This window comes from Podarcis liolepis (genome assembly GCF_965112155.1).
Source record: "Podarcis liolepis genome assembly, chromosome: 13".
NCBI lineage: Eukaryota > Metazoa > Chordata > Lepidosauria > Squamata > Lacertidae > Podarcis > Podarcis liolepis.
The window spans coordinates 43,369,454-43,393,270 of record NC_139573.1 but is presented as its reverse complement, the minus strand read 5'-3'; the positions used below and the strand labels follow the sequence as shown (position 1 = coordinate 43,393,270).

Here is a 23,817-nt window from a genome sequence, read left to right as displayed (position 1 = left end):
CAAGATGGGTGACACCTGGCTTGAGAGCAGTACATGTGAAAAGGATCTAGGAGTCTTGGTTGACCACAAACTTGACATGAGCCAACAGTGTGACGCTGCAGCTAAAAAAGCCAATGCAATTCTGGGCTGCATCAATAGGAGTATAGCATCTAGATCAAGGGAAGTAATAGTGCCACTGTATTCTGCTCTGGTCAGACCTCACCTGGAGTACTGTGTCCAGTTCTGGGCACCACAGTTCAAGAAGGACACTGACAAACTGGAACGTGTCCAGAGGAGGGCAACCAAAATGGTCAAAGGCGTGGAAACGATGCCTTATGAGGAACGGCTAAGGGAGCTGGGCATGTTTAGCCTGGAGAAGAGGAGGTTAAGGGGTGATATGATAGCCATGTTCAAATATATAAAAGGATGTCACATAGAGGAGGGAGAAAGGTTGTTTTCTGCTGCTCCAGAGAAGCGGACACGGAGCAATGGATCTAAACTACAAGAAAGAAGATTCCACCTAAACATTAGGAAGAACTTTCTGACAGTAAGAGCTGTTCGACAGTGGAATTTGCTGCCAAGGAGTGTGGTGGAGTCTCCTACTTTGGAGGTCTTTAAGCAGAGGCTTGACAACCATATGTCAGGAGTGCTCTGATGGTGTTTCCTGCTTGGCAGGGGGTTGGACTCGATGGCCCTTGTGGTCTCTTCCAACTCTATGATTCTATGAAAATACGAGGCATCAATTCTTGCCCATCATGACAAACCCATTTGTGGGCTCCTGTTTCCCCTGCGGTGGTTGGACTGTGCAGAGCAGAGGGAGACAACCTGTAGCCTCATTTGGCGGCAGGGCCAGCCTCACCCCAGTTCCCATGCAGCCCCTGCCAAGCCACCCTTACACCAGTGCATCCCTCAACAGGTTGAGCCACGCTAACGCAGTTTCCTCAAGGTGCAAGAGCTTTTAGAAGAATTCATGGTAGGAAATAGGAGGAGAATCCTATTGTGTTGTTTGGAGCAAAAGAAAACAAATACCATTGCTACGCAAAAGAAAAGGGAATAAAGGGTTCTTTTGTTCCGCAGCTTTAAGAGCAAAGAATATGTCTTTTTCATCCCTGCTACTGGTCTCCATGGTCCTGTCCCTTTATCAGCATGAACCTCCCTGTTAAAATAAGGTAGCTGGATGCTATGATAGAGGTTCTGCCTGTTAGTCTGGTATCTCCTCACCCGGGTCCCGTCTTACGTGTAGCTACGGCACAGTTTCTTTCAGCTGCTGTGGGACGGTAACACAAAATACACAGAAACACAGGTGCCTAGTTAACTTCAAAATGTTGCATCTCTTTGGTGCTTATTTCCGCCTGCGATCGAATAAGTTTCAATAAAACACACGTGCGACAGGAAAACCGCTTAGCAGAGGAAAAAGCTTCTTAGGGACAAGGAATGGAACAAACAAGAAAAGGAGCTATCCTAATGCTGCTAACCAGACTCGCTCCTTGGGAAAATGCCAGAGAGACAGCCTGGTTCTTTTAAGGCAACGGGGGTGCAGTCAGGCCCAGGAATGGGAGCGTTAGGCTGCAGCTTGACAAGTGATGGATATTCTAACAGGAGAGCCAAAAACAACACAAGGAATCCCTTCCCCTGTTTAGGGACCTGCAAGTACCCTCACAGCCCCAGCCCTGGGTCACAGGAGGTGAAGGACGGCATCTTTGTCACTTCCGGAGGGGTGCCCATGCCTCACTGCTCTTGTGTGCCCCAGGAGATGTAGTCAGGCCGGGTGGCGGCGTGGTATTCGTCTATCAGCTCCTGGACAACCTTCCGGGAGTCGTCGAGCTCGTCAAAGTTCTCCTTGAAGATGTCCTCCTTGCGGAACTGCTCCAGGAAGGCTTCGCGTTTGCGCAGCTTGTCGTACTGCTGGCAGGTGCGTTCAAAGAGCTGGGTAAAAGAAGAAGAGTTTGGATTTGATATCCCACTTTATCACCCAAGGAGGGACGCGGGTGGTGCTGTGGGTTAAACCACAGAGCCTAGGGCATGCCGATCAGAAGGTCGGTGGTTCGAATCCCTGTGACGGGGTGAGCTCCGGTTGCTCGGTCCCTGCTCCTGCCCACCTAGCAGTTTGAAAGCACATCAAAGTGCAAGTAGATAAATAGGTACCGTTCCGGCGGGAAGGTAAACGGCGTTTCCGTGCGCTGCTCTGGTTGGCCAGAAGCGGCATAGTCATGCTGGCCACGTGACCCGGAAGCTGTACACCGGCTCCCTCGGCCAATAAAGCGAGATGAGCGCCGCAACCCCAGAGTCGGCCACGACTGGACCTAATGGTCAGGGGTCCCTTTACCTTTAAGGAGTCTCAAAGTAGCTAACAATCTCCATTCCCTTTCTCCCCCACAACAAACACACTGTGAGGTGAGTGGGGCTGAGAGACTTCAGAGAAGTGTGACTGGCCCAAGGTCACCCAGCAGCTGCATGTGGAGGAGCGGGGAAGCGAACCCGGTTCGCCAGATTACGAGTCCACTGCTCCTAACCACTATACCACACAGCTCAGAAAGCCACAGGGGGGCAGGGCGCTGTAGATTTTGCATCAAGGTGGAGCCAAGCTGAAATAAATCGGCAACTTAAAAATACCAACAACTACGGAATGTTTTGTGCAGTAGGGTTACTAATAGTTCCAATGGCTCCTGCTGCTCAGAATGAAAGTAAGCCTCTCAGCACTCGAAAGAGCTCTACTGCCCAATGATTTAGTTGCAGCGGGGAGGGATTTTTTTCACTGCTGCCATCACTGGCTGCATCTAAAGCCTCCGAACCAGCTGTCAACAGGGGCTGGGGATCCCTTGAGATGGTCTATCCATGGAGGCTTTTAAATCCTAATGGTTTCATCATCATCATCATCATACCCCACCCAATTGGCTGAGTTGTCCCAGCCACTCTTGGCGTCTTCCAACTCACATACAAAAACATAATAAAACATCAAGCATTAAAAACTTCCCTAAACAGGGCTGCCTTCAGATCTCTTCTAAAAGTCAGATAGTTGTTTATTTCCTAGACATCTGATGGGGGGGGGGCATTCCACAGGGAGGGTGCCACCACTGAGAAGGCCCTCTGCCTGGTTCCCTGCAACCTCCCTTCTCACAGTGAGGGAACTGCCAGAAGGCCCTCTAGGAGCTAGACCTCAATGTCCGGGCAGAACGATGGAGGTGGAGATGCTCCTTCAGGTCTAGTGTGCTGAGGCCGTTTAGGGCGTTAAAGGTCAGCAACAACACTTTGAATCATACTCGGAAACGTACTGGGAGCCAATGCAGATCTCTCAGGACCGGTGTTATGTGGTCCCGACGGCCACTCCCAGTCACCAGTCTAGCTGCCGCATTCTGGATTAGTTGTAGTTTCCGGGTCACCTTCAAAGGTAGCCCCACGTAGAGCGCATTGCAGTAGTCCGAGAGGGAGATAACCAGAGCATGCGCCATAGTTCTCCCATAGTTCTGCCCATTGCTCCATACAGTCACAGCAACACCCTCTCCAACAACCCAGAACCACCCACCCTTTACTAGAAGCCTCTCCAGGAACATCTTACAGGACTTTCTTTTCTCTCCTCCATTTACTTTCAGAGAGAGCTATCATCTTACAGCCCTTGCTTTTCTTACATATATCTCAAATATGAAACTTGAGCATGAAAAGCCTTAAGGGAAACTGAATCCAGTTTACAAGCGGTTTCTGGACCGTGATCAGCGTTAGCTACTAGTCAGGAGAGTAGATGGAAGCAACAGGCATCCTGCCAGGGCAATATTTATTAGGCCTGAAAATGCCAAACCCCTTAGTAAACAGACGCATCCGTGCTTGCACCCAGACTCACCGACGAAATGTTGGTATGGTTGGCCATCATCAGACCGCTGACCCGGTGTGCTGACGGCAAGTATGGAGACTTCCTAGAAAGCGCTACTTGGATGCTGGCTGGGCCCCAGGGAATGAAATTGGCCAGCTTCCTTTCCCGGATCCGCTGCAGGCTCTTGTGGACCTGTAAGGAAGGCAGATTATTTTCAAGGGTGCAATCCGAGGGACCTGTATAGAATTTCTAGAGTTGGAAGGGACCACAAGGGTCATCTAGTCTGACCCCCTGCAATGCAGCAATTTTTCACCCACTGCAGAACTCGAACCCACAACCTTGAGATGAAGGGTGCTGTGCTCTACCAACCGAGCTATCCTGACTGCTTCTTCTTTGGACCATAGAAAGGTAGGGGCTGGAAGAACCCTGACGGTAGCCTAGTCCAGGGTTTCCTTAACACGGGTCTCCAGCTGTTTTTTGGACTACAATTCCCATCATCCCTACCCACACTAGCAAAGGATGATGGGAGTTGTAGTCCAGTTGGAGACCCACGTTTGGGAAACCCCTGATCTAGTCCAACCCCCTGTAATACGGAAATAAGCAGCTGCCCCATGCTGGGATCGAACCTGCGACCTTGGCATTCTCAGCACCATGCTTGAACCAACTGAGCTATCCAGGCTAGGAAGAGACTGTGGACGCTTTATATTTTGAGTAGTAGTGGACCTCTGTAGCATTCCACAGGCACTGCAGAGGTGTCTGGAGGTGGTTGGAGGATGGATGGCGTCTAACAGATTGAGGTTGAATCCTGACAAGACAGAAGTACTGTTTTGGGGGGGATGAGTGGGCAGGCGTGGGGGCCTCTTTGGTCCTGACTGGGGTAACTGTGCCTCTGAAGGAGCAGGTGCGCAGCCTGGGAGTCATTTTGGACTCACAGCTGCCCATGGAGGTGCAGGACAATTCTGTGTCCAGGACACCTGTCTCCAAGCTCCATCTGGCCCGCAGATTGGTGCATGCTCTAGTTATCTCCCGCTTGGACTACTGCAATGTGCTCTACATGGGGCTACCTTTGAAGGTGATCCAGAAACTGCAGCTAATCCAGAATGAGGCAGCTAGACTGGTGACTGGGAACAGCCACCGAGGCCACATAAGACCGGTCCTGAAATAGCTACATTGGCTCCCAGTACGTTTCCAAGAACAATTCAAAGTGTTGGTGCTGACCTTTAAAGCTCTAAATGGCTTTAGCCCAGTATACTTGAAGGAGCGTCTCCACCCCCATCCTTCAGCCCGGACACTGAGGTCCAGCTCCAAGGGCCTTCTGGTGGTTCCCTGAGAGAAGGGAGCTTACAGGAAACCAGGCGGAGGGCCTTCTCGGTAGTGGCGCCCGCCCTGTGGAATGCCCTCCTGTCAGATGTCAAGGAAATACACAACTATCTGATTTTTAGAAGACATCTGAAGGCAGCCCTGTTTAGTGAAGTTTATAGTGTTTTTAATATTTTGTTGGAAGCCGCCCAAAGTGGCTGGGGAAAATCAGCCAGATGGGCAGGGTTATTTTTCTATTTATGAATGAAATGTGGGTATGCGGTTCTCAGATTGCTTTCCTTGACACTGCCCATCATGAGCAGTGACCCCCCCCCCGGTGCAGGTTCTTCCATACAGTCCCTCTCCTATGGCTGATCTCTCTCTAGCCACTGACCTGGGTGGGGTCCACTTCCCCCTGGATGATGTTAAGGATGGCGATGTAGCAATGGTTCGTCTGCCGGTCACGTCCCATGGACACCATGACGTTCTTGGGCTGCAGAAGCCGGCGCATCACGTCAAGGACGGTGGTTTTGCGGACGCTGGCAACCTGCAGGGGGGGGGGGAGAGGTCAGTATAGGCCAGTATTGGTAGAGAGGTCAGTATTGGTAGGAGAAATGAAATGTTCATGCCGCACACAGAGAGTGGATCATCACAGCTGGGAAGAATTCTCCATTTCAGGAAGTGTCTTCACCAAGAGGCTATCCTGAAACATTACAGAAGAATCACCCCTAGGTTCCAAGACCATTCGGAAGGAAAATGTTTCAGCCTCCCAGCTTTAGTTAACACGCCTCATACAACATCTCTTTTAATAATAATAATAATAATAATAATAATAATAATAATAATAATAATAATAATAATAAATTTATATCCCGCCCTCCCCAGCCGAAGCCGGGCTCAGGGCGGCTAACAACAATAAAATAATACAATATTCTAAAATCATTTCATTAAAATTAATTCAACTCAAATTGATGGCAACCATTAGACTAAAGTTCAGTGAAGATTGCCAAAGGAGGGAGTCAGGCTGTGCCCCGGCCAAAGGCCTGGTGGAACAGCTCTGTCTTGCAGGCCCTGCGGAAACATGTCAAGTCCTGCAGGGCCCTAGTCTCTTGTGATAGAGCGTTCCACCAGATCGGAGCCACAGCCGAAAAAGCCCTGGCTCTAGTTGAGGCCAGCCTAACCTCTCTGTGGCCTGGGACCTCCAAGATGTTTTTGTTTGAAGACCGTAAGTTCCTCTGTGGGGCATACCAGGAGAGGCGGTCCCGTAGGTACGAGGGTCCTAGGCCGTATAGGGCTTTAATGGTTAAAACCAGCACCTTAAACCTGATCCTGTACTCCACCGGGAGCCAGTGCAGCTGGTATAGCACCGGGTGAATGTGATCCCGCAGTGAGGGCCCCATATGGAGTCTCGCCGTGGCATTCTGCACCCACTGGAGTTTCTGGGTCAGTCTCAAGGGCAGCCCCACGCAGAGCGAGTTTTTCTGATATTTGGGGGAGCAGATTCACCTTGCGCCACCCTGGCTTCCCTTAAGTGACAGAGATAGAAACAGAAAGACCAGCTGCCAGGTCAAGGCCTGTATCTACAGATCAAGGTCAAGAAAACAGGGAGCGAGAGAGCTCTCACACACAGAAGTCGTCACACCCACACCATGCATTTGATACCCTCTTCTGAACTGCCAGCCTCTGCGATCTGCCCTTCTGCATCTTCTCCTGCTGCTTGCGAGGGAAGGGGTGAAAAGGGGAGAAAACATCTGTATTTAGCAGGGTGGGAGTGCTGCCGAAGGGGTCAGCCTCAGGTATTACCCTTCCTTTTTGTTTCTGCGCACCTGCAGGCAGCGATTTTCTCTGGGGAGGACACAGAGGGACACATACCCCTAAATATTTTGTGATCTAACGGAAGAAACTAAAAATTTCCAAAAAAAATAATATTAGTTTCTTCTCTAGCACGGTGAATCGTCAGTTCCGTTGCTACCCCCGATGGCGGCCTCATTCCCTGTCACGGTGTTTCCTGAGTCTCAGACAGAAGCGAGCGTTTAATGTGTGAAGTAGGAGTTGGAATCTAGAACAGCGATGGGTCAGTTTCGGGAAGATGCTCGTGCACACAACCTCGTGCCAATGTGGAGGTTACTGGGAGCTGACAGCTGTGTAATAGGAGGCAATGCATGTTTTTTGTGCTTTTGTCCATTTACTGTATTTTTCGCTCCATAAGACGCACCTAGTTTTTAGAGGGGGAATGCAAGGGAAAAAATTCTTTAAAGGGAGCGCTGAGCAGAGCCCGTATGCATCCCAGGCTCTGCTCAGCTCTCCCTTTCACGAGCCGCGAGATGACGGGCTGCCCTTCTCCCTCCTTGGGGAAAAGCCTGCAAGCGCCGCACACACACACCTCGCAGCTCTTTAAAGGGAGCGAGGCTCTTGGGGTATAGCTGCACGAAGCCTCCGCAGGGCACGGGATGAAGGCTCCCCGTGCCTTGCGGAGGCTTCGCGCGAAGCTATAACAGCTAGAGGAAGCGCTGCGCAGCCCTCCCTCTAGCTGTTCTGGCTTTTGGATAGCCCCGCGAAGCCTCCACAGGGCACGGGGATGAAGGCTCCCTCTAGCTGCTCTGGCTTCTGGGATAGCCGCGCAGCCTGCATTTGCTCCATAAGATGCCCACACATTTCCCCTTACTTTTTAGGAGGGGAAAAGTGTGTCTTATAGAGGGGGAAATACGGTATTTCCCCCGGTTTGAACTAGAAAATGGTGATTTTCTTGAGTCAAAATGAGAGTACCCCTAAGCATTGTTTTAGGAAAAAATCACTGCCCGCAGGCCTCGAACACCATTATAATCATTGCAACCATAGATTGGACACATTCTGACTGCACAGCTCCTAGGATGTGCGATGGCTGGCCATTAAAACAGGAGGGCAGGAGACTGAAGACGGTCTCTTCTCAGACCCCTTGAGGGTGCAGAGGGGGGCGAAGAGCCAGTAATGGTACAAACATGAGAACTCCCATGCTTAGGAGCAGAGGCAGGAAAGCACTTACAGCCTGGTCTGTGGTGAGAGGAGTGTAGCCCGTGATCAGGAAGTGCAATCTGGGAGTGGGAATCAGGGAGGCGATCAGCCCGATCAAGTCATTGTTCATGTAGCCCGGGTAGCGCAACGTGGTGGTGCTGGCAGACATGATGGTGGAGACCTAGCCAAGGAAGCAAAACCAAAACCGTAAGCCAGGGCATGGCTTTTTGCCAACACCAAAAGGAGAACACATTCCTACCTTGGATCCCGAACGCTTTGGTACTCGGACGTTTTGGCTCCTGAACGCCGCAAACCTGGAAGTGGGTGTTCCAGTTTGCGGGCGTTCTTTGGAACCCGAACGTCCGACGGGGCATCCACAGCTTCCTTTTTTAAAATAATTTTTTATTAGAAACTTAAACAAAACATATTATCCAAAAATATCACATCCTTAATTTTCCCAATTTTCCTCCCTCCCCCCAACCTCCCATAAAGGATTCCCCCCCCCGACTCCCCTCAGTTAAAATCTTTGGTTTCTCTGTGGATACTGTTCTCTGCATGTTACAAATTTGTATAAATCCTTAAATTATCCAACTGATTATTGTCAATAAAGAGTTTGTGTTTATTCAAAACCTGCCAGAGTCCAATTCACTTTGTTGTGTCATCAAGTGGTTTGTAAAGGGTTCCCATTCATCTTTGAAATCACACTTGTCCTTGTCCCGTAGCTTATGTGTCAATTTTGCCAGTTCTGCATAATCCATCAATTTCTCTTGCCAGGATATCCGCGGCTTCCGATTGGCTACAGAAGCTTCCTGCAGCCAATCAGAAGCCGCGCCTTGGTTTCCGAATGGAAGTCGAACGGACTTCCGGAATACATTCCGTTCAGCTTCCAAGGTACTGTACTGTTTTCAAGGGGCTCCAGGAAAAGGAACATGTGTCTATTTTCCAGGACCACTTCTCTCAACCTCCTCTCAGAATCCTAAAATATATCAGAATCATAGAGTTGGAAGGGACCACAAAGGTCATCTAGTCCAACCCCAAAGATGCAGCAATCTTTTGCCCAATGTGGGGCTCAAAATCACAACCCTGAGATGCGGAGTCTCCTGCTCTGCTGACTGGGCTATCCCAGGTCCAATGTGGGCGACAAAGCTGAGTCAGAGGGAGATGTGCCAGCGCTAAGAGTTTATTCCAAATACTTCCAAGTTTAGAAAATAAATGGAGCCAAAATGTAGTTGCTAGCCTTTCCTGGGATGCAAATGTTGGGCTTGGACGTATGAGAACCAGGTTAACCAGACATTCTATTCCATCTCTGGAATAAGGCAATTAATCTTGCAAGATGTAATAGCACTCTTCAATTAACTACACACAACCCAACACAATCCAGTAAATACACCCAAATACTCAAACTTGCAGAGAACATGAGAAAAACCAATAGCTGCAAACGAGAAATGCCCAACGCTGAAATCTGAAAAAGAGGAGTTTGCTTATTTCTAGCGAGTGAATAAAGGTAAAGGGACCCCGGCCATTAGGTCCAGTCGTGACCGACTCTGGGGTTGCGGCGCTCATCTCGCTTTATTGGCTGAGGGAGCCGGCGTACAGCTTCTGGGTCATGTGGCCAGCATGACTAAGCCGCCTCTGGCGAACCAGAGCAGCGCACAGAAACACCCTTTACCTTCCTGCCAGAGCGGTACCTATTTATCTACTTGCACTTTGACGTGCTTTTGAACTGCTAGGTGGGCAGGAGCAGGGACTGAGCAACGGGAGCTCACCCTGTCGCAGGGATTCGAACTGCTGACCTTCTGATTGGCAAGTCCTAGGCTCTGTGGCTTAACCCACAGCGCCACCCGCGTCCCAGCAAGTGAATAGGGTGGGGCGAAAATGTCATTTGGGTCAAGTTCATTTGAAGCCCACACTTTTATTTGCCTGAAAACATTACGTGCCACTTTTCATGAGCACATTTTTCTTTAAAGTGGCATACAGTTGCCATTTTTAAAAGGGCCTGCGGAACCAAAGTTATAGTAAACAGCAGATTTAAATTCCCTGCCCTGTATTTTGACGTCACTTTAACCCCCAGCCTTCCTTCTTCAGAGGCTTGGGGGTGGGGACAACATCTTCTTCTCCCATCATCCCTGCTTACTCACCAGCTGGTTAATTTGGGAAAAGGTGGGATTCTGGATATGTAGTCTGTCAGTCGCAATGCGGTTCAGGGCTGTGTTGTCTAGAACCACCTATCAAAGGGGAGGCAGGGGTTAAGAAGCAAAGGATGAGTACATACGGTGAGGGAGGGCATCCCTCTGCCCGCTTAATAATAATAATAATTTATTTTTTATACCCCGCCCATCTGGTTGGGCTTCCCCAGCCACTCTGGGCGGCTTCCAACCAAATATTAAAATACAGTAATACATCAAACATTAAAAGCTTCCCTAAACAGGGCTGCCTTCAGGTGCTTCTAAAAGTCTGATAGTTGTTGTTCTCTTGGACATCTGGTGTTCCACAGGGCAGGTGGCACCACAGAGAAGGCCCGCTGCCTGGTTCCCTGTAGCTTGGCTTCTCGCAGTGAGGGAACCACCAGAAGGCCCTCAGCGCTGGACCTCAGTGTCCAGGTAGAACGATGGGAGTGGAGACGCTCCTTCAGATGTAATGGACACACAATGTTCCAATTCCACCCCACATCCCCATTTGTTTCTGGACTGCTCTCAGCTGAATTCTCAGCCACGTTACAGGACTAACTGACGTGGAGATACTAGGGAACGGCATATAAAACAACAATGGAAGCTCAGGAGACACCCAGAAGCTCCCTGACTCTGACTGTGTTGCCGTACGACCAGCGAAACCTTAAAAAAATACCAACCAACTCTATGGAAATTGTTCCCGTGGTCCACCTCTCCATACACAATGGTACCTTGGTTGTCGAACAGCTTGGCTCCCTAACAAATCGGCTCCTGAACGCAGCAAACCCGGAAGTGAGTGTTCCGGTTTGCGAACGCTTTTCGGAAGCCAAATGTCTGACGCAGCTTCCGATTGACTGGTTTTCAAACCATTTCGGGAGTCGAATGGACTCCTCCTGGAACGGGTTAAATTCGAGAACCAATGTACCACTGTATTTAAGAATAGGGTGTTAGGCTTCTCAGCTCTACTACTGAGACCTGGGGGGCAAGGGAAGGGAGGAAGGGAGTTTTGTCTTCCCCACCCCCCATGGCACCCCCAATTTTGCCCCCCTTACCACACAGTCGGCATTCTGTGTCAGCCGCTTGAGGGTCAGGAGAGAGTTGTACGGCTGAACAACCACATCGCTCATCTCATCTTGGTTGGGAAAGACCGAGTATGTCTGCACCAGCTTCTTGGGGTACCTGCGAGGAGAGAGATGGCCGCTTCAGTAAAGACAAACATCCTGTATCTCTGTGCTTTTGCAGGACTCGTTTCTGTGGCCACAGCGCCAAGGTGTGCAAGACGACCCGGTAACTATTTTAGGAGATTAGATGTGCTACTGGGCTGAGGCCTAATCAGATGTTGGCGTGATGAGCCTTGTGCGGTATCTTACTGACTCCTGGGAGAGTCCGTTAACAATTTATACTTTACTCTTGGCTTCTTCCCCTGCCAGATAAATTTAGATATATATTTTTGCCATTCCTTGAAGTGTCCTGCGCCGCTGATTACGGGTATCGATTGGAACAAAGATAACATTCTTGGCAATACATTCATTTTTATTACTGATATCCTCTCCCACGGAGATAAATTCATCCTTCCCCATACCTCCAAATTTTTATTTATTTCTTTCCAGGTATTTGTATAGTTATCCTTAAAGATATTTATATTCTTAGCTGTCAACCACACTCCTAAGTATTTGACATTCTCCTCTGTTATCAATTCTGTAATTTGTTGTAGGTCTTTTTTATATTGTTCTGCCACATTTTGCACCAACATTTTCATTTTAATTTTTTTTAACTTGAAACCCGCTACCTGGCCAAACTCACAAATCTTATCCAAGACCCGTGGTATACCAACCATCAGGTCTTCCACAGTAATCACAAGTCATCTGCATGCTTTACTTCCCACTGAGAGGTAGAGGAAGATTTAATGGAGTGGGACAAACATGTCGTTTTTTCAAGTACAGTGGTACCTCGGGTTAAGAACTTAATTCTTTCTTGAGGTCTGTTCTTAACCTGAAACTGTTCTTAACCTGAAGCACCACTTTAGCTAATGGGGCCTCCTGCCACTGTGCGATTTCTGTTCTCATCCTGAGGTAAAGTTCTTAACCCAAGGTACTATTTCTGGGTTAGTGGAGTCTGTAAGCTGAAGCGTATGTAACCTGAAGCGTATGTAACCCAAGGTACCACTGTAATACTATGGGGCACAAGTACATGAGTTCTTATTAGACTTCTTATTAGACTGTATTTATTTCCCACGATTTGAACTAGAAAATGATGATTTTCTTGAGTCAAAATGAGATTACAGTGGTACTTCGGGTTAAGTACTTAATTCGTTCCTGAGGTCCGTACTTAACCTGAAACTGTTCTTAACCTGAAGCACCACTTTAGCCAATGGGGCCTCCCGCTGCTGCCGCACTGCCGGAGCACGATTTCTGTTCTCATCCTAAAGCAAAGTTCTTAACCCAAGGTACAATTTCTGGGTTAGCGGAGTCTGAAGCATATGTAACCTGAAGCGTATGTAACCCGAGGTACCACTGTACTACAATCGTGTGGGGAAATCACAGTCCACCAATTTCGGCAAAAACCAAGAAGTTGCCGCTTTAAAACATAATGAAAATTAACCACAACCAAGGAGTGTTTACTTGGGGCGTTATTTCCAAGACCAAAGGGCAGGAGTCAAGTAAAGGCTGTGGCTCCGTCCCCTTCCTCGCAATTTCTGAAAATCTTGCAAGGATACGGGCTCGCAAATCGCTACGTGTCGACGCCAGAGAGATGCGGTTTGCTTTAGCAAAAGCTCAAGAACATTCCTTGCCTGTGGTGGCAGGCTGATCTCAGCCTCTTCCCCCCGTTACAAGTCACAACTTCACCAGCTCCAAGGCTTGCCCAAGCTGGTGTCTGGGTGGGGCAGGCCTGACTCTGAGTCAGCCGGGCGTCTTACTCATCCGCTGGGCTGCTTGCTCTCCAAAATAGCCTGCCCTGGCTGCATCGCCTACCGCTCCCCCAGTGGTGTGTGCATATGGGTCCATGCATGTGTGGGGTTTTTTGTGCCATTGCTCACCTGTCATTTAATCTCTCCAGGAGGTAAGAGCCCAGACCAGAGCCTGTCCCACCGGCGATGGAATGGCACAGGACAAAACCCTGGAGGAAAGAACGACGTGCAACAGAAAATATGTCAATGCACATTACAACTGTCAGGCCAAAGGACAATCGAAGCCACTGTCTGTACTCAACAAGGGACGCGGGTGGCGCTGTGGTCTAAACCACTGAGCCTCTTGGGCTTGCTGCTCGGAAGGTCGATGGTTCGAATCCCTGTGACGGGGTGAGCTCCCGTTGCTCGGTCCCTGCTCCTGCCCACCTAGCAGTTCAAAAGCACGTCAAAGTGCAAGTAGATAAATAGGTACTACTGTGGTGGGAAGGTAAATGGCGTTTCCGTGCACTCTGGTTTCCATCACGGTGTCCCGTTGCACCAGAAGAAGTTTAGTCCTGCTGGCCACATGACCTGAAAAGCTGTCTGTGGACAAATGCCAGCTCCCTCAGCCTGAAAGTGAGATGAGCGCAAAAACCCCAAAGTCACCTTTGACTGGACTCAACCATCCAGGGGTCCTTTATCTTTACCTGTACTCAACAGGTGAAGGATGGTTGAACTAGCCCCCTTTTTAAAAAAACTGCCACACTGTGTTCATTGAGTTTCCATGAAAATTCAGAAAACGCTGCTGCCCAATTGCTTTCTGCATTACCGTCTTGTAACCTTTTCAGTCCTGATTGGTGCCATTTTAAAAAATAGAATAAAAAGCAAATCTGAAACAGTGGACCGTATGGAAGGATTCCTTTGTTTTTTAGCTGCAACCTTATTCCTTGCCCTCACTACTTTTATTTTATTGTAAAACCTCCCCCTGCGTTTGTTTGTATGGGATTTCCTGCTTTTATTCGTTATTAATTCCAACTGATCTGTCCACTGCGTCGATGTTGACCTTAGGATTATTTTTAGCGGAGATCAATTGTTTCGATATTGTATGGATAAACGGCTACTTTGGGGTTTGTGAGTTTTTTTGTTAACCTTTTGCATACTTTGTATTTCTACAAGCCGGCTTGAGTCTTCTCGAGACAGGCGACAGATAAATTTAAGAACAACACAACATCTGCAGCTCAAACGCCCCAGGAGATTTGCCGCACCCCTGTCCCCTAACCCAAATTGTAACCATGTTCTTCAATGTTGCCTGAAAAAACAGAGTGGATTACATAAATCTGTTGGGGAGTCAAAAGAAGAAAAGGACCTTGAAACCTGTTTTCAATTCAGAATGCAGACTTATAATTTACAGGTTAGGAGAAAAACAAAGAATTTATTTATGTACGCTACAACAGTGGCAAGAGTCTTGTTAGCACAAGGATGGAAGAATGAGGAAATCCCAACGAAAGAACAGTGGCAAGAAAAAATGATGAGTTATGCAGAATTGGCTAAATTGACATACAAACTGCGAGAGAAGGACAACGGTGACTTTAAGGAAGAATGGGAACTTTTTACAAAGTATCTAAAAAGACACCAAAATGAACTGGACTCCTTGGCAGGTTTTGACTTCCGGAATGGATTAAGTTTGAGAACCAAGGTACCACTGAATATGGAGAGAAAGAGAGAGGGAGGGAGAGATGGAAAGAGAGAGACAAAATCAACTTCCCCATATTAGAGAGAGAGAGAGAGAGAGAATTAACTTTTCCTTAATTCCAGAAATTTACTGAGCCTAATTGAGCTGCTTTAAAACAACAACAACAACAACTTTTCTTCCTTTAATCTACAAGGCAATGCATGTGTGCGTAGTGGAATCTCATACAAGCAGAAAACACTAGCTTATTTTTGGACAGCCCTCTGTCAAGACACCTGATCACTCAAGCTTGGCATGAGAGGGAATAGCAACAGTTTCTAGCTTCCTAAGGGATTCAAAGCAGTATACAGTGGTGCCCCGCAAGACGAATGCCTTGCAAGACGAAAAACTCGCTAGACGAAAGAGTTTTCCGTTTTTTGAGTCGTTCCGCAAGACGAATTTCCGTACGGGCTTGCTTCGCAAGACGAAACGTCTTATGAGTTCTTGCGAGTTTGTTTCCTTTTTCTTAAAGCCACTAAGCCGTTAATAGCCGCTAAGCCGCTAATAGCCGTGCTTCGCAAGACGAAAAAACCGCAAGACTAAGAGACTCGCGGAACAGATTAATTTCGTCTTGCGAGGCACCGCTGTACCTGGAGGATTTCCAAAAAGTCAAGTCCCAGGAAGAAGCTAACCAGACCACAGATTGGACACTGATAGCTAAAGGAAGTAACAAGGTGTCGCATTGAATAGAACTGCCATCCTTGACTGTGAAGCAGAAAAGCGTCTCTCTCGTTTTACTAGTGTCAGTGGCACGCAAGCAGCCGGAGACAGACAAATCTCCAAGGTGTAAGTCTGTACCTAGAAGCAGCAGCCGAGCAAAAGTCTGAACTCCTCTGGAGGGAGGTGCCCAGAGAGGGCGGCTGCTGCTGAAATCTGCCAGGCTGGCTGCCAAGATAGGTCATGCCTCGTTGCAGCTGCCAGCGGAACAGCAAGAGTAACCTAGTGGATTAAAATGAAAGGGATCTGGGGGAGTTAAAAAGAATTTTAAAAAAATTGTTTCTTCCTACGAACAAGAGTGACACACAGCTGTTTGCGAGAGCTGGTGCAGCCTCGTATACAAGGCCAGAAACATCACCAACCATAGTTTTACCAGTCTACTGTTTTTACCTTCTACCAAGCAGGCTCTGTCCCTCCTCAGCCAGCTCTACATGGGGCTACCTTTGAAGGTGACCCGGAAACTACAACTAATCCAGAATGCGGCAGCTAGACTGGTGACTGGGAGTGGCCGTCGGGACCACATAACATCGGTCCTGAGAGATCTGCATTGGCTCCCAGTACGTTTCCGAGCACGATTCAAAGTGTTGGTGCTGACCTTGAAAGCCCTAAACGGCCTCAGCACACTAGACCTGAAGGAGCATCTCCACCTCCATCCTTCAGCCCGGACACTGAGGTCCAGCTCCGAGGGCCTTCTGGTGGTTCCCTCACTGTGAGAAGTGAGGTTACAGGGAACCAGGCAGAGGGCCTTCTCGGTAGTGGCACCCGCCCTGTGGAACGCCCTCCCATCAGATGTCAAGGAAATAAACAACTACCTGACTTTTAGAAGACATCTGAAGGCTGCCCTGTTTAGTGAAGTTTTTAATGTTTGACTGTCCATCGTGTTTTTTATATTCTATTGTGAGCCGCCCAGAGTGGCTGGGGAAACCCAGCCAGATGAGCAGGGTACAAATAAATTAATAAATAATAATAATAATAATAATAATAATAATATTTCAGCGCTGGCTGTGGTCATCAAAGGGGTGGACTGAGGTCTAGCCAAATGCTAGGAGCTCATCTCCTGCAGTTTTTTCTTAATACAGTGGATGCTCAGGTTGCGAACGTGATCCGTGCAGGAAGCGCATTTGCAACCCGCAATGTTCGCAACCTGCAGCGGTGCATCTGCGCACACGCGGGTTGCGATTTGGCACTTCTGTGCATTTGCAAAGCGCGATTTAGCGCTTCTGCGCATGCATGGCCGCCCAAACTCGGAAGTAACCCGTTCCGGTACTTCCGGGTTTCGGCGTTCCATAACCCGAAAAAACACAACCTGAAGCGTCTGTAACCCAAGGTATGACTGTAGTTCAGTTGTCAGTGAGAGGGTTTTTAATGCTTTGCTTTTCACCGTTTCCCACATTTGAACAGCTTCCTCTACTCCCAAGCTGCTACTTGTCCAATGGGGTAAGGCACACATAAACCTGAATGGTATTTTTACGTCCTCCCCCAAAGTGCAAATTATTAGCTGGGGGTGAGCTGCAATTTAGATAAGGAAAAATCTGCGGGGGGGGGTGTTTGACGTTTGCCTCCTAGGTGGGTCATAAGGAAAGGGTTAAAATGGGTGTGATGTGATTGGCCAGTGAGAATGCAAGGGGGGAGTAAAAGTTAAGAGCGGGAGGTTTTGAAAGTCAGTTGAGGTTTGGGAGTTGGAGAAGAAAGAGGGAGGAATAGGCAGTGGGTTGGTCGAGTTGTACTGTGAGAGAGTGAGAGGAATTGTTAGGTGGAGTCAGATAGATGGTTGGAATAATCAGTATGGAGTTGTTAGGAACTAAGTTTAAGAAACTGACAAGAGAAAAATAAACTGCTTGTTCCTGCATTTACAAATAAACTTGATTATTTGTTAATGTTAACAACTGTCTGGACTCTGTGTGTCCCCGTGAGAAGCGGGGTGGTGGCAGCGAAGAAAGCACTCACAGTGGTGGCACAGGGTCAACAGACCGTCAAACGTCCGGGGGCCCTGTGTGATTACCACAGGGTGTTAAAACATATTTTCCTTGAGCCACTCCTTCAATTGGCCACCTACCTCTGTAGCTCCTTTGAGCTAAACAAAGGAGGAGAGGGAACACACAGGAGAGTCTGTCACAAATCTCTGCCACAAACTGACCGAGTGATCTTCTTTGAGCAGTTATCTCTACCACTCAGCCTAACGTGGGTCGCATGGTTGTTGCGAGAATAAAAAAAAGGGATGGTGATGAAAGCCACACCCACATATCCCAGCTTGTGCTCTTTGGAAGAAAGGCAGAATTTAAACAAAAAACAACAATGCAATTATTTAGTGATGTGGATTAAAAGATAGCCAAATTTAGCCCGCCTGTAAGTGAGTTGTTGTTGTCGTTTAGTTGTGTCCGACTCTTCGTGACCCCATGGACCAGAGCACGCCAGGCGTGAGTTGGAAGTTTGTTTTTGAAGAGCAAAATACAGGGGGTGGAGGTGGAGAACTATTGAGCTATTTTGGAACAAGCATGCAGGGAAAGGCCTCAAAGAGGGACAAAAGCAGTTATACAGTGGTACCTCTGGTTGCGAACGGGATCCGTTCTGGAGGCCCATTCGCAACCTGAAAAGAACACAACCGCGATTCACTGCTTCTGCACATGCGTGTCATTTTGTGTGTCTGCGCATGTGCGAGCGGCGAAACCCAGAAGTAACCCGTTCCAGTACTTCCAGGTCGCCGTGGGATGCAACCTGAAAATGCTCAACCTGAAGCAAACGTAACATGAGGTGTGACTGTATCCCTGCTAATGATTTGGAACAAACGGACTGGAATCCGTCTGGAAAGAAACAGCTGCTTCCAACAGAAAAGTCTAGGGAAACAGTCCGGCCTCCCTGGACCAGCAAAATGCCAGCCCTAGCTGTGTTTTGGACAGTCCTGAAGCCAGTCCCTCCCTCCTTGCTTCTTAAGGTTTATCTTACCTCTAAGCTGTCACTGCCGTCAGCTTCTCTGTCAATAATGTCAAATATATCTTCATGGATCTTTTCTCCCTGAGGAAAGAATCGCAAAACAAAGCCAAATATTTATCCTCCATTTGACTTTTTAAGCTGATAGAAAATTAGAAAACTATGAAACTAAACCCTACTGTTGATTATATCTTCCATTCAAGCAGTTAAAAACTATGAGACATGATGCTATTTTGAAGGGGGTATCTTTGCCCCCCGTCAAAAGGAACCAAGGCTGTTTCCATACCTGAGCCAGCAATAACCAGGTATGGAAACAGCAAAAATTGCCTACAATAGAAGAATGGCAGTACAAGGTTATGGAGTTCGCAGAAATAGCCAAATTAACAGCAAAAATTCGGCATCGGGGGATGAAACATATCAAAAAGAATGGGGAAAATTTACGTTATATATAGAGATGATGATGTGAAATAGGGAAACCAGTAGAATGAAAATAATATCTCATAACGGGAAAATACAAGAAATTTACTGGATAATAATATCAAAATGAACTAAAAATGTATATTAGGATTATTATTGAACAATATTTGTAAATGAATATAGACAGACGGCAAGAATTTGTATACATAGAAAGATTTATTTGTTTACGGACATTTAATGGAAAAAATGAAGAAGAACAATCTTGTGGAAAATGGACAAAGACAATGCGAAAAGTCAAAGAGGACACAAAAAAGCCAGAAGAAGGAAGGAGGGAAGTCAGTTCGGGAGAGCAAGAACAAATGTGAAATATAATGTATGTGTATGTACAGTATGTAACAAAAATTCAATAAAGATCATCTGGGGGGGGAAAAGGAACCAAGCCGCTCAGCTCCTAGTTCCATGACCTTCTTACCTGTGAAAAGCCACTCGCCCAGTTATTCCCAGCCCCGCCACCATGCTCAGACAGGTATATGTTTTCTGGGTTGTACAGGTTGGCATATGGAGAGTTCAGGATGGAGTGGATCACTCGTGGCTCCAGGTCTAGGAGGACGGCTCGCGGGATATAGTGTTCATCGTCTGCCTGTTAACAGGAAACGCAAGCACCTTGAACCAAAAGGACAACGGCACCAAAAAAAGCACTCTGCCCCTTCCAGGAATTTTCTGCCGGCAAACCTGTAATCTTAAAATGAGCGACACATAGAGGGCACAGTGGATGCGCCTTAGCAGTTGCTGTTATTCTGTTTTTTTTTAATAAAAAATGGTTTCATATTTCAATAAAATAAACATATTCAAAAAGACGCAATGTACAGGCATAATAACCACTTACAGCGGCACCTCAGGTTACATATGCTTTGGGTTACATACGCTTCAAGTTACAGATTCCGCTAACCCAAAAATAGTATCTCAGGTTAAGAACTTTGCTTCAGGATGGGAACAGAAATCGTGCTCCGGCGGCACAGCAGCAGCGGGAGGCCCCATTAGCTAAAGTGGTGCTTCAGGTTAAGAACAGTTTCAGGTTAAAAACTAACCTCTGGAACGAATTACAGTGGTGCCTCGCAAGACGAAATTAATTCGTTCCGCAAGTTTTTTCTTCTTGCGAGTTTTTCGTCTTGCGAAGCACGGTTTCCCATAGGAATGCATTGAAAATCAATCAATGCGTTCCTATGGAGACCGTCCGGGGACAGAGGGGACCTGTTTTAAAGCAAGGGAAGGGGCAGCGGGGAGAATCGCTTCTCCCCGTTGCCGCCCCTTGGTTCAAAAGGGGTCCGGGGACAGAGGGGAAGGCGCGCGCGCGCCTTCCCGTCTGTCCCCGGAGATTGCGGGGCTGGCAATGGGGAGAAGCGATCTTCTCCCCGCCGCCCCTTGCTTCAGAAGAGGTCCGGGGTGCGGGGGCAAGCTTCGTTTTGCGAAGCAAGCCCATAGGGAAATTCGTCTTGCGAAGCAACTCGAAAACGAAAAAACCTTTCGTCTTGCGAGTTTTTCGTCTCACGAGGCGTTCGTCTTGCGGGGCACCACTGTAAGTACTTAACCAGAGGTACCACTGTAGTTTGCTTTATTTGCCCAGATACCATACGGCCTCGGCCCAGTATACCCGAAGGAGCATCTCTACCCCTATCGCTCAGCCCAGCCACTGAGGTTCAGCTCAGAGGGCCTTCTGGTGGTTCCCTCATTGCAAGAAGTGAGGCAACAGGGAACCAGGCAGAGGGCCTTTTTGGTAGTGGCACCCGCCCTATGGAGCAGCCTCCCGTCAGATGCCAAGGAAATAGACAACTGACTTTTAGAAGACATCTGAAGGGAAGTTTTTAATGTTTGATGTCTTACTGTGTTCTAATGGAAGCCGCCCAGAGTGGCTGGGGCAACCCAACAAGAGGGGAGGTGCCGTATTTTTCGCCCTATAGGACACACTTTTTCCCCTCCAAAAATGAAGGGGAAATCTGGGCGCGTCCTATGGGGCGAATGCAGGCTTTCGCTGAAGCCTGGAGAGCAAGAGGCATTGGTGTGCATCGACCCCTCTCGCTCTCCAGGCTTCAGGAAGCTATCCGCAAGCCTTGGGAGCCCGGCAGGAGTGCCCGCCGGGCTCACAAGGCTTGGGGCGGCAGCCTGCAGCCCGAAGCACGGGGCGCACTGCGGAGCACACCCTGTGCTTCGGCCAGATGTCCACAAGCCTTGCGCGCCCGGCAGGAGGTCCCGCTGGGCGCGCAAGGCTTGGGGCGGCAGCCTGTTCTGGGGGCTGGGGTCGGGGGAAGCTCGGGCTTCCCCCGCTCCAGCCCCGCGCCTGGGGGGGGAATAATTTTCTCCCCCTTTATTTCCCCCCCCCCAAATCTAGGTGCGTCCTATGGGCCGGTGCGTCCTATAGGGCGAAAAATACGGTATATAAATAAATTATTATTATTATTACTACTACTAGCTATTCTGCCTGCTTGCTATGACACTTATCCTATCACTTTACTCTTGGCTGCCATGTCCAGTTCCCACTCGTAGCAGAGCATTTTGTTCATTGCAGAATCAGAGGGAGGCTACCTCCCCTCAGAACCCACAAGGCAGAGGGAATAGAAGCCTATTGTACCTGGTAGAAGAAGACATCTTTTCGGTCAGTGCCCTCGGTGGCAAACTCCTCCACAATGCCCTCGGGGCTGATGCCATGCTCTGCGCACAGCTGCTTCCAGAATTCAAAGCCAACTGCAACAGGAACAAAAGCATCAAGGTGGTAATAATAATAATAAAAATAATTTATTATTTGTACCCTGCCTTGCCATCAAGTACAAAGGAAGGTAAGACATCACCCTACTACTAAGGGGGAAATAATGTGTGTGCAGCGAGAGCCAGTGTGGTGTAGTGGTTAAGAGCAGTAGTCTCGTAATCTGGTGAACTGGGTTCGATTCCCCACTCCTCCACATGCAGCCGCTGGGTGACCTTGGGCCAGTCACACTTCTCTGAAGTCTCTCAGCCCCACTCACTTCACAGAGTGTTTGTTGTGGGGGAGGAAGGGAAAGGAGAATGTTAGCCACTTTGAGACTCCTGAAGGGGAGTGAAAGGCGGGATATCAAATCCAAACTCTTCTTCTTCTTCTTCTGTCCCACAGAATTTTGATGATACAATACTAGCCCATGAAAATAAACCCATGAAGTTACTAGCTTGCTTAAAAAAGCAAAACAAAAAACTAGCCTGCATTGGGGGGGGCACTGCAGAGGAGGAACAGTGAGTTGCATACCTTTATAAGTTTAATAAAAAAAGAAATGAAATATGCATCATCTTTGGTGCAAAAATGGTCCTCAGGCAGGAGGCAAGGAGCCTGAGGTATTCTACCTGCTGCACATCACAGTGCCAGTCCCCCCCCCCCCCAATTCCACAGGGACTAGCAGCCGTGGCAACACAAGAGAGTCAGAAACTCAGCCCATGCGCTGTTTTTTTACCGGTCCTCCTTTCCTCCACTCCCAGCCCCACCACATTCTCCCTTCTAACGAAATGGCAGGTGCCGTGCTGTTTATTTCCTTGTAATTATTGGTGTGGCTTTAATAGATTTATACATATAGGTTTAATTCGAGCAATTCTTTATTTTAATGATTTGTGTTTCCTCTTCCCCGTCCCCCCACCCCTACAGCTGCTCTGTGTTCAGGCTGTTCTTGATTTTATCTGTAAGCCACCCCGAGTCCCTGTTCAGGGGGAAAGACATGGTCTTAAATAAATATACGGTGGAGCAGGAGACCCTTAGTCTCAGGGGTCGTGAGTTCAAGCCCCATGTCAGGCAAAAGTATACCTGAAGGGACGTCTCCACCCCCATTGTTCAGCCTGGACACTGAGGTCCAGCTCCGAGGGCCTTCTGGCGGTTCCCTCCCTGCAAAAAGTGAAGCTACTGGGAACCAGGCAGAGGGTCTTCTCGGTGGTGCCCTGTGAAATGCCCTCCCATCAGATGTCAAGGAAATAAACAACTATCTGACTTTTAGAAGACATCTGAAGGCAGCCCTGTTTAGGGAAGTTTTAAATGTCTGATGTTTTATTTTATTTTTAATATTTTGTTGAAAGCTGCCCAGAGTGGCTGGGGAAACCCAGCCAGATGGGTGGGGTATAAAGAAATAAATAATAATAACAACAACAACTACAGTGGTACCTCGGGTTAAGTACTTAATTCGTTCCGGAGGTCTGTACTTAACCTGAAACTGTTCTTAACCCGAAGCACTACTTTAGCTAATGGGGCCTCCTGCTGTTGCTGCGCTGCCGGAACACGATTTCTGTTCTCATCCTGAAGCAAAGTTCTTAACCCAAGGTAATATTTCTGGGTTAGCAGAGTCTGTAACCTGAAGCGTCTGTAACCTGAAGTGTATGTAACCCGAGGTACCACTGTATTATTATTATTATTATTATTATTATCATCATCATTATTATTCCTGCATTGCAGAAGGGCTGGACTAGATGGCCCTTGGCGTACCTTCCAAATCTTCAACTCAAGTGCCTAGTCCTCAACACTTTTCCGGCCCCGCCCCAATAGAACGCGGCCAACGCCAGGCCCCGCCCCTTTAGAACCTTCGCTGTCCCCACTCCTCCCTCCCCCGCCCTGCGCGTTTTCCATAGACCTCCCCCGCATCCCGGCCTTACTTTGGTTGCCGCATTGCCCCAGCTGCAGAGTGATGATCTCCCGCGGCATGGCGGCTCCGGCCCCAGGCCCCTGCTCCTCCCGGGCGTCCCCTTCTTAAAAAATAAATAAAAAGGAAAATAAATGCCGTTTGCAGCCCCGCTACGCTTCTTCCCGCCTTCACCTCCTCCTCACACCCTATGAATCCGGTATATAAATATATATATTTGTCTTCCCTTGGCAACGCGCGTGCGCCGAAACGGCAGG

At 48.3% G+C, this 23,817-nt stretch overlaps 1 protein-coding gene across 1 annotated transcript; it reads right to left on the bottom strand.

Moving 5' to 3' along the window:
- Positions 1 to 1,285: 1,285 nt before the first annotated feature.
- Positions 1,286 to 23,712, bottom strand: TUBG1 (tubulin gamma 1). The gene is made up of 11 exons (XM_083470021.1): positions 23,574 to 23,712; positions 21,547 to 21,659; positions 19,393 to 19,560; positions 18,519 to 18,587; positions 13,280 to 13,359; positions 11,295 to 11,421; positions 10,213 to 10,299; positions 8,106 to 8,255; positions 5,478 to 5,630; positions 3,815 to 3,976; positions 1,286 to 1,905 (listed from the first exon to the last, which is right to left on the bottom strand). Exons 1-11 carry the CDS (start codon positions 23,620 to 23,622, stop codon positions 1,708 to 1,710), a joined length of 1,356 nt encoding a protein of 451 aa, XP_083326147.1. The 5' UTR covers positions 23,623 to 23,712; the 3' UTR covers positions 1,286 to 1,707.
- Positions 23,713 to 23,817: the final 105 nt, after the last annotated feature.